General features: G+C 34.1%; 1 protein-coding gene across 2 annotated transcripts; it reads left to right on the top strand.

The window, feature by feature from the left end:
- Positions 1–4,820: 4,820 nt before the first annotated feature.
- On the top strand, positions 4,821–6,380 carry LOC147507436 (uncharacterized). 2 transcript variants are annotated; one of them, XM_086600143.1, is made up of 4 exons: positions 4,821–5,123; positions 5,347–5,514; positions 5,692–5,945; positions 6,200–6,380. In XM_086600143.1, the coding sequence occupies exons 1-3, from the start codon at positions 5,001–5,003 to the stop codon at positions 5,905–5,907; spliced, it is 507 nt and encodes a 168-aa protein (XP_086456269.1). In that variant the 5' UTR covers positions 4,821–5,000; the 3' UTR covers positions 5,908–5,945; positions 6,200–6,380. The 2 variants fall into 2 exon arrangements, with proteins under 2 accessions (XP_086456269.1, XP_086456268.1); XM_086600142.1 differs by having other exon boundaries at positions 4,824–5,123; positions 5,692–5,862.
- The last annotated feature ends 4,471 nt before the right edge of the window (positions 6,381–10,851 follow it).

Raw genomic sequence — 10,851 nt, 5'->3', positions numbered from 1 at the left:
AAGCCATAATCTCTATCCATGTAAAGAGATAAGTAGATATTTCGTATTTCCTCGTTTAAAAGAAAAAGACAATAGTTACACACTTGCAAACTATGGATCCCTACATAGTGTGATAGGACCAAAGTGCCAAAAATTACATCACTCCCATATAAACAGATTTCCCTTTGGCCATTTTGCTCAGTGCCCACGCATGTCTCGTGTGATGGGGATAACCCTTCAATCATGCCAAGGTAGATGCTGTCTATCTTTTATTATAGTACTTCTTTCTAAGTCACTTACTTTAGAATCACGCACATATATCATATTGACAGATTAATATGAAAATACATAGTTTCTTCATGCCTTGTATCTAAAATCTAAATACATAGGTCTCGTGCCTACATATCGTGAAATGAAAGTATGGTTGTATAGATTCCCAAAGAAGTTTGTAACTTCTGCTACCATACCATTTAGCATGTGTCTAGGTGCTTTCAAACAAGTATCTTTAGCATAGCGTGTTTACTAAATGTAAGAAGAAACCCAAACTCGATGCATAATTATAGCATTAGCAGCGCAGCAAGTGTACTGCTTACAAAATTTCCTCATCGTCACTTACATACATAACCAGTTCAAAAACGAATACCAGTATCTGTATGGTCTATTTCCATTGCACAGCGAATCCCGTACCAAGCCAAGGCTCTAAAACATATAGGAATGATACTATCCATCCTCCGTGTTTTGTATTTCACTGATTTGGATAATGGGGAAAATAGGGGAAAAGGTTGTTTGAGCAGATTCATGGGATAGTAAACCAAATCGATGTAGCGTCCGAATATTGATAATCCGCCAACTTTAAGTGACATATTCTGCTGCGTGGTCTTTGGCACCCTGGGACAAAGATGCCTTTTTAGAGTATGCTGTATAGCATGTTCTTTCGTGAGCATAGTTTTCGACATGCATAATTACAAGTTTATTAAATTAGTGTTGATCAAGTTTTAGCTAGGTACAGTGAACCGACAAACGAAAATAATGATACATTAATAATCATGCTATGCAATGAGTACTCCTGTAGTCCTATGCAATACGCTTTCTCTTTATTTATTGACTTTGGTCAACTTAAAGAGTTTTAAGTTTTGCAGATATTTTCAGAAGATGAACATGACTTTTCAGCGCTTATGGTTTCGTATTGGAAATCAATTTTCTTTCTGGAGTTGATATTAGTGGTGACTGTTCATTAGTGGAAAATTGACCGGTATGTGACAGAATTTGATTAATTTTCCTCAATTGTTTGACTAAGTTGATGTTTCGACTTTTCCACTATACATATATGCGCTCTTCACTTGTGTTTTAATTTACCCTGAAGTGACCAAACCTCAAGCATCATCATTTAATGGTACTTGAAATTTTTGGCATGTATTTGCACGTGATTTATATTTGTTTTACTGTTTAGCGGTAGGGTCCAAACAAAAAATAAACTCAGACCCGAAAAGCAAAACATAATAAATTTTTGTCCCACAAAAAATCAAAATTCCAAATTCCAGTACGAGTGGCTAACATTAGATAGGTGTCAATATTTTGTTAGAACTGAGTTACAGCTCAAACGGCTTACTCGCCCACGCCCCTAATAAGTAGGAGAAATAACTGACAAGAAATATAATTTGTTTAAAGAAACACATCCTTTTCATCCATGCAAATTATACAAGGAGTCACCACATATCACTATATCAGTCAGCTCAAGGCTGGCATATAATGCATAAATAACACATACAAATAATAAGTAACAATACATTTCCCTATGCCAAGATAAGAGTTTCGACCCAAAAAAAACAGACTAGCTAAGAGCTTAAGGGCTTGCTTGAAAAAAATTGTCAGGTCCTAAATTGATACCAAGGCAGCAACAAATACTGTTTTAAGTGAAAAAATAACAGTTGCCAACTGGAAAATAATGTTAAGCAGGCCCTAACATTATTTTGTTGATAGTACTACTGCATTAGCACCCTAACCACAAATTCAAATACATAGTTTGTTTAGTTTGTGATACATATATATAGAAGAAGAACAATCCCTATCTTAGACGAACTGTACGCATACGGACAGGAGAGATATATATTTTTTTAGTGAGTAGGGTCTATAATTCTACTTTAATAAATAAAAAAAAAAATAGAACAAAAAAAAAATACTGAAAAAAAAAACCCACGTTTCATATCCCATTCTCCTCATTCAACACTTCGTTACCCACCATTTATTCTCCAACTATAATTCGCTCTCCTCTCTTTTGTACTCCAATCTTCATAAAACCCCACAAACCAAATTGAAGTTGCTTCTTTATTCTTTGAATCATAATATTTGAGAAGTTAATGATGTAATTGTAGTATGAGGAATTTGTGTGAGGATAGAACATTGTGGCAGGCAAAACGATGACAACTTCACTGCGTATAATCGACACATAATTTTTGGCTTCTTGAATGGTGTTGGTGAATTTTTAGTCTCTTTTGAAATGGGGAATGAATTTATGAAAAATTATGTTTTAGTTTACAAAACTTTTTGTTGATTTATGCTATGAATATATGTTAGATATGTGGTTTAATTGGATTTAGAACTAGCTAAAGTTTTTGAGTTGGTTGTGATTTTGGGGATTTAAGTGAAATTGACACGTGCATAGTAAGACAAGATAACTAGAATCTAAGACATAATAAGTAGCCCCCTCATGTCAGTATAGAAAATGGTTTTTGTGTTCATTAAGTGGTTATATTCAAATTTCAAGTAAGAGTTCTAGGAACATGACACGTACATCCTATGACAAGATAACTAGAATCTAAGACATTATGCGTATTGACACATAATTTTTGGTACTGTGTGTTATTTTTCATTATGGAATTTAGCTCAAACGGTAGAGCGCTTGAGAACGCTAGTGGATTATCTCCACTATATCTTAAGAGATGGTAGTTCAAGTCCACCAATATCCATTAGTGCTAGTGGGTTGCTGCGGACGCAATGTGTTGATTGTGATCCTATGATAAGCGTCAAGTTTTGCGTCATATTGCATGTTCATTGCGGGATGGTAGTAGGATTGCATGACTGAGATTTTGATCATTGATCCCCTTTACGACTCTCTTTACTTTCTAATATTAATTTTTTTTTCCTGAGTTGTTTCGAACTTCGAAGTAGAAAATATTACACTTTCAATAAGTGTTTTCCATATGTTTGTTGTGGCAAGGTTAATAGTTGATATTCAATTTTACTTTTTTGTTGTAGTGATTATGTGACTTACAAATAAGTTTTGCTATATGGTTCAATAATTGAAACTAAGTTTTGGTTTCAAGTTGGTGTTTTAAAGGGTGGGAGACGAAGTGTTGAATGAGGAGAATGGGCTGTGAAATACGTGGGGTTTTTTTTTTTTTTTTTTTTTTTATATTTTGTATTTATTTATTAAAGTAGAGTTGTGGACCCTACTCACTAAAAATATATATCTCTCTCCTATCCGTATGTGGACAGTCCGTCTAAGATCGAGACTATATAGAAGAAAGGCTATAGTACATATGTAAGGTTAATGGGCGAAAATGTGGTGTCAGGGTTAAGGCAAGTTGTGTATGTACTTGAAGTCTTGTAAATGTTGAGATATTTCAACAGTTAAGAAGCTCAATCTGCAAGTTCAACCACCATATTCATTGACGTTAATTACATTTTATATATAGTTCCCCCCATAGTACAAAATATCACGATATATATCGAGATTTTAGCAAAGAATAAGTAAATATCGCAATATGTTTAGAGATATTTACAATTGTAAATATCGGTGATATTTCAACAATATTATCGATATTTTAAGATATATTACGATATTTATAGATATTTGGTGATATTTTGTGTATGTAACAATTTTATTTAATATTTTTTTATTATATTTTAAATAAATATAAATTATATATCATGATATATCAATAAATATCCACAATATCTATAATATTTATCGATATTTTGAATATATTTACGATATTTGCATATAAAACAATGTCAAATTAAATATCTCCAAAAAAAAGATATATCCACGATATATATCCATAAATTAGAGATCGATATTTTGCCATATCCTGACATTTTGTAGTATGATTCCCCCACCCTCTTTTATTCTTCCAGTATAGTCAACTTCAACATAAAGTAAATTTTAGTCAGAGTTGAGTAGAAATTTGCTGACCTTGTAGATGAAAATAAACCTGGTATTGTAACTTTGAGAATTTAATAAATATGTATGTGTTCATTGTGTTGGGATTCCCATTTCCACTCTCCCCAAAACACTACAAAAAAAATGATTTGAATAATTTATTTATTTATTTATTTTAAATATTTAGAGGGTTAAAATAGATCCACACCGGTTATATTGAAAGACTCTGGCTAGAAGACTTATATTGCCGGAAGATTGCCCCAAATTGACTCAAATCTACAAGGCAGGGTCTTTCCAGTTGATCTCTTGCCTGGGCGGGTTCAGTATTCCAATTTGGGAAGAAAGGAAAAGAAAATATGATAATATATATATAACAAAGACGTATATTGGTATATGTATGGTATATATATATGTAATTTGAAAAAAAAACAAGAAGAAAATCACAAAGGTAATTGACATTTATTGTTTAGTCATCATTAGGCAGTCGTATTTCAGTCTACACTTACTGACACTGCCAAGAAGCCATAGTAATCAAACAGTGACATTCCAATTCCCATCACTTCCTATAAAAACAACTTGCAAGATCAATTGTTTACTAAATATCCCAAGAAAAATATCTATATATATAAGAATAGCCATTGGCTCCAATAACAATTATCCAAGAATCCTAAGTTGCTCACTAGGAAGAGGAACTATATCAATTATCTATTTCCCCATAATTACCAAAAAATAAAAACAAAAAACTGTACAGTTCCCCATAGATAATCAGGAGTTATATAGGAGGCCATCATCATCATCAAGATCATCTTGTATAAATGTCCATGAGTACAATTCAGAGCTTTTGATCGATTAGCTTGGAATGGTTCCAGACATAAACAAAACCACTTCCGAAGAAAGTGGAGATGATTACGACGAAAGCACCCAGACAGACATTACTCAACAACTGCAAAGACTGCAGTCTTTGATTCCTAATTCATCCAAGGTCAATTTCTAGACTCTATGGTAATTGATCGTAGAATTTCCTATTTGTTGCTCTTTTTGTTTTTTCAAAGGGTGCTAGTCCTTGGAGTTTGACTATCTGTTCCGGGCAGTCTATGTAGTATTAGCTTATTAAGTACAAATAATATTATATATGAATAAATGTTATGTTTTCATGTTACATTTGTTACATATATTAATCTCAATTTGTTGATTTGAATTGGTAGAACGATACAATATCGATCCTTGAAGAAGCACGTGATTATATACAAAGCATTCATCAAGAAACTGAAATAATCACGAAGGAATTATCGCAACGGTCGTTGGATAATCTAAGTCCATCCTCATCAAGTCAGAGCAGTGATCCAAACCTGCAAAGAGCTCAGATACAAAAGGTATATATGTTCATGCATGAGAGGTGTAGAATTATTAGGAACAAGAAGCTAACTGAATGATATGCTTATTATAACAAGGTCTATACACATTGGAACTACTTATTCTTTCTCTAACTTCCGAATGCTTAATTTCTTCTTTTTTTTGCTTGGTTTTTTTTGGCTTTGTGACTACTATAGGTAGAAGTAGAAAAGCTTATGGACAGGAGATTTGTTGTGAAGATTAGTTGGAGAGGAGGTCATGGCGGAACTGATGTGCAGCGCGTGATTGAATGCTTAGATGTTAAGATGACTTCTATTGCTCCCAGACAAACTGATTCAGATGAAATGTTGAGTACAGCTTTCATCAAAGTCTCTCGCTCTCTCCCTGGCTCTCCTTCTCTCGTGTGCATGTAGTAATTTTAGCAACACCAACACGCACTCCTCGTGGGAGAGTGAGTGCACGACAATTAAGAGTGTTCTTGATCACTTCATTAATGATCTCATAATTTTTTTTCAAGCAGAAAACCCAGTAATAACTTGGATACTTGCCATTTGCAGATGCACTCGATCTCCCTGCATAACATTTTTAACCCAACACGTGCATGTGATATACTTGCACATAGTTAATGAAAACTCTTGTTAGTTGGGAGACAAATTATTTAATGTCTTATGTCTACTTTGTTTTGATGTGTTTTTCTTTTTGAAGGTTAAGAAAGAGACTAAAATGACGGAAGAGGAGATACACGATCTTTTAATGAGATCAGCAGCAAGCCTTGGATTGCTACCTTAAACTTCCATTCGTGTTGAGATGATTTTAGTAGTGTTGCAAATGGTGCTTGAAATTGTACTTGGATTAATTATTAATTATGATGGTGAATTTTGTACTACTATGATTGTGAAGTTACTAGTGTTGGTGGTGAAGCTTCCTTCAATTCCGTTTTACATATTGCATGTTGGATCAGAGCTATTGTGTTGTCAATTATTCAGTTCTTAGAGCACCATCAAGGCATTGTTATAATTCATTCCTAATTAATGTGACAGTTGACCAAAAATTTGGCAATTTTTGTCCCCAACGCGCTGTCAAAACACCGTTTTTATTTTAACAATTGTTAAATCCGAAACCAAATTAGTCAGATATATAGAAATGACTCGCACAGGACAAGTTGTCCCGTCCAAGAGTGGGATGGGACAAGTTTTGCCGTCCAATATTTTTTCTTTTTTTTTTAATAAAAAATTAAAACTTCTCGATTTTGCATATGGGCCCAAGATGTTGGACGGGACAAGTTTTGCCGTCCAGAACTTTTTCAATTATTTTTAATAAAAAATTAAAATTAACAAATTAAAACGGCCCAAGATATTGGACAGGACAACTATTCCCGTCCAAAATAGAAACCCCGTCCAAAATAGAAACCCCAAATTCATCGAAAATGCATTGGTACTTGACACGAAAATAACAATTTTGATCGACGAAAAAAGCTGATGTGTCACAATTTTTTTTTAACAACGCGTTGATGATGTTCTAATAAATCTTAGGTTGTCAAACTATATGTTTTCTTTTATGAAAGTAACAAAGTACGAGTTAACTGAATATTCTTAATTTCCAGTTTTAACACTGTTTCTTTTTTATTTGAATTTTTTTGGGTGCAATTTCGACTTGTTATATAATGTATGTATCAAACTATTTTGGGTCGGTTCTGAGATTGTGGAGGCCCTAGGACAAAAAAGCCTAGATTTTTTTTTGCTGCACCATTTTATATATCTTGTGATATATATTATTTTCGGAAATTATAACATAAGCAATTATGTGGTGTATTGGTTGTGTATTTAGTTTCGGTGGATGTATATGAGTTTGAGTCATTGCAGTAGTATTTTTAAAGATTATTATGCATTTTATTGCCAAAAATTGACTTTGGGCCTAACCAATTACAAATTGACCAGACTCATACCAACAAAATCTTACTAGTTGTGGTTTGGATGGGGGCCCTAGTCGCCTTGTTGGCCTTGCCCTAGAGCCGGCCCTGCAAACTATCAATGTATTTATGTATGTATTGTTTAGTACTAGGGTATGCCCGTGCCTACGCCCTGCGAGACCTCGACGCTACTGGGTGGGCGCTTATCCCGACGCTCGACTTGCTTTCCTTCGGGCGTATGTCAATGTCTCCGGTCGGCGAAAATAACTTCGTCACCCCTTCGGTAAAAGCGTCGCGGCGCTTTTGGCGCTGAACAACAGCGCAAGGCGCCAAAACCCAATCAAGGCCAGCCCAATTGCCCATCGCCTTCGGCGCAAGTCGTACGTACATAAAATGGATGGGGCCCTTTGGGCCCCCCTGCCTACCCCCACTATTACCATTTTTTTTTAATTGAGCCCATGCTCATGTTTCCAAGCCCATATAAAATTCAACCCATAAAAATTTTGTCCAATGTTGACTTTTTTTGTGTAGGGTGGGTGAGGTGAGAAAAATTGTTTAACTCATCCCATAAAAACTTTTTAATTCACTCTTCATAGTTTTTTAGTGGCTATGGTTAGGGGGTGTGTCGACCACGTCTCACCTTATGAAGTGGAATATGTCCTCCCACTACTTTCTGTTTTGTTAGATACTAGGGTTTGCCCGTGCTGTATGGCACTGAACAACTCGTCGTGCCGAAAACCCAATCAAGGCCAGCCCAATTTCCCATTATCCATAAACCCACCATGTCAAATTTGGAGACCCAATAGTATATGGGCTAGCCCAGTGTTTAAGTCCAACCGTAATTGTTGACTTTCTGGATAGATCCAATAGATACTGAGTGTTTTAACAAAATTGCACAAGCCTTTAAATCACTTGGATTCGCTATGTCATATTTTGTTGAAAAATATTTTGAGCCGTCGGGTAGGCCCTTGGGCCTTACACCGTTCTGTTTTGTCAGATAGAAAAATATATATAGTTTTCCAATATTGTATTTAAAGGTTTAACTAGTTTTATTGCTCATGACCAGTTGGTAGATATTTCTTTATGGGATTAAAACAAACTAGCCTGTTGAATAACCGAAGTGGTATGATATAGAATACTTATGACAAATAACATAATTAATTAGGCACCATATCAGGTGTTTTTTTTATTTTTATTTTCCTGAAAACCTGATTTTTTTCGAATTTCGATTCGATATTTTTTCGAATTTGGCAATGATATTTGTGTTCCGATATTCGAAATTCTGACATCTCTGATTTTTCTGAAAAATAATTTGATCGGAATTGGATGTCTTTTCAAAATCCGATCTGATCTGATTTTCGATTAATTTTCGAAATTGTAAGATATATTAGCCATCTATTTTATATAGTTACTAAATTAAAACTACATATAGTTTATAAACCAAATAAAAACCCTAGTTACTAAAGTAGAACTTTGTCTCCCTCACGCTGATAAACACCAAAAACTGTAATATTAAACCCCATTGAGACATATAAATTTGGTTAATTATGTGTTTAATAATCATGAAATAAGTATGTTTTCGTACTTTTGCAGGTCTTCGCAATAAACATGAAAATATTGGTTAAACCTGCGTTAAAGCACAGGGAACGATGTATATATGAATTCTTTCGAATCAGCCATGTGAAGCCCAACAAATCCGCACAGAAGCATCAAACTTCCGAAGCTCCCACCTCTTGAACCAGGACTCCGAATGCGACAAGTGAGCTACTCAGACAATCAGGGCGATGAACTCTACGTATAGGCGGGAAGTTGTAAAATTGCCAAAAGACCGGACCGCCACTGGACTGCACGTGGACCCACTATACGGGACCGTAAGATTTGATGAGTCATCATAAAAGTCAAGACAAAAGTGCAAATAATTGGTGCAAAAGTGACACCTTGCATGTAGTTAATAAAGTTAGATGAGATTAGGTGTTAATAGTGAAAAAAGATATGTGTCACTTTGTTGTGGATTGTGTGGTTAAGAAGGAAGTAAATGTGGTTTGGTGTTTCAGGTGGGAGGAAATGAGATTTCTCTCAAATGGAGAAGAAAACAAAACAAGGGGGGAGACACTCCATTTACTCCCTTGGCTTCTTTTCCTTTACTATGCATTATTTTAGTTCCTTAGGCTTAGATTTTATTTAGTTTTTAGTTTGGAACAAAAAACTTGTAATAGTTTTAATGGAGGAAACTTTGTGTTCCTCTTGAAAATAAATCTCACTTCTTCATGCAAGTGAGTTCATATATATATATATATATATATATAGTTTCTTTTTCTTCTTGTTCTCCCTCTTTTTTTTTACATTTATATTCCACACTTGTCATATTTTTCTCCCAAGGAACATGTGCTAAACCTTCCCTTGTGGGGAGTTAATGATGCTCATGTGAGGGATAACCTTTGTATTTGATTTTAGTAAGTTGTTTAGGAAGAACAACTAGACCTACATCCTATCCCAAAATGGTAGTTAGTGTAGAGTCTAGTTAAGAACCAAAGTGATGAGCTTAGAGATAACTCATTGCTTTGGTTCTACATGCTATCATGTATGATCTTAGAGATGAGTCATATACGTTAGGGATCAAGTTAATTTTTATTAGGACTTGTCTAAGAGTCCTAGGAATATTAAGATGCACTTACTAAAAGTCAAATAATAGATGTTATTTTCACATAAGAAAAAAAAGTTAACTCTCCACTTTTGTCTTAGTAAATTTTTATTCTTGTTTTAGTTGCATGTTACGTAACTTAAGTTTGTTTTATTTTGTGCATTAAAAGAAACCAAGTATGTAGTTAGTATTAATGAAATCTTAACTAAACTTACTCATTAGTTTCCAAAGAGCAAAACCAAGTTGTAAGTGGTCCTAGAATTTAGGTTGGTTCGAATCCCTACTCAAAAACTATACGCACACGAAGATCGTGAGTAAGGAAAATACTTTGTTTTCACACTTTGGCCAAGGAAGAGATCCAATCTCTTAGATACGCAAAAGGTGAATATCACACACCTTCAAGATATCAATATTGGCATTCTAGTACATGTCTCTCATCTTTCTATTTATAGAATTAATGCATTAACATGAAGAAAACATTTGCTGAATGAACGTGTTAAAAAGTCTAAATTGCTTACTAAATCAATACATTTTAAAATGATTACTAAATGAATATATTAATTGGATAAAAATGGTTATTCCTAAAAGAGAATCCGATTATATAATTTAAATTTCCGATTTACTTCCGAATTTTGCCAATTTTGAAATTTATGAAAATTTTCTAATTTTTCGAACATTCCGAATTCGGAAAAAAAATTGCCATCTAAAAAATAATTGGATCGGATTTGAAAATGATATTGCCATTCGAAAAAAATTAGAAAATTTTCCGAAAGCCCTTTATCTGATCCGAAATTACCCCTACTACCT

This window comes from Coptis chinensis, chromosome 3, assembly GCF_015680905.1.
Source record: "Coptis chinensis isolate HL-2020 chromosome 3, ASM1568090v1, whole genome shotgun sequence".
Lineage (NCBI taxonomy): Eukaryota > Viridiplantae > Streptophyta > Magnoliopsida > Ranunculales > Ranunculaceae > Coptis > Coptis chinensis.
This window is presented reverse-complemented; position numbering and strand designations above follow the sequence as displayed.

What these genes read in the sequence shown, in the direction of transcription:
- LOC147507436 (XM_086600142.1), top strand. Translation starts at nt 5,001, where the DNA reads ATGGTTCCAGACATAAACAAAACCACTTCCGAAGAAAGTGGAGATGAT. An exon ending in TGATTCCTAATTCATCCAAG is followed by an intron (nt 5,124 to 5,346) that starts GTCAATTTCTAG and finishes TTGAATTGGTAG; the next exon opens with AACGATACAATATCGATCCT. An exon ending in TGAGTACAGCTTTCATCAAA is followed by an intron (nt 5,863 to 6,199) that starts GTCTCTCGCTCT and finishes TTCTTTTTGAAG; the next exon opens with GTTAAGAAAGAGACTAAAAT.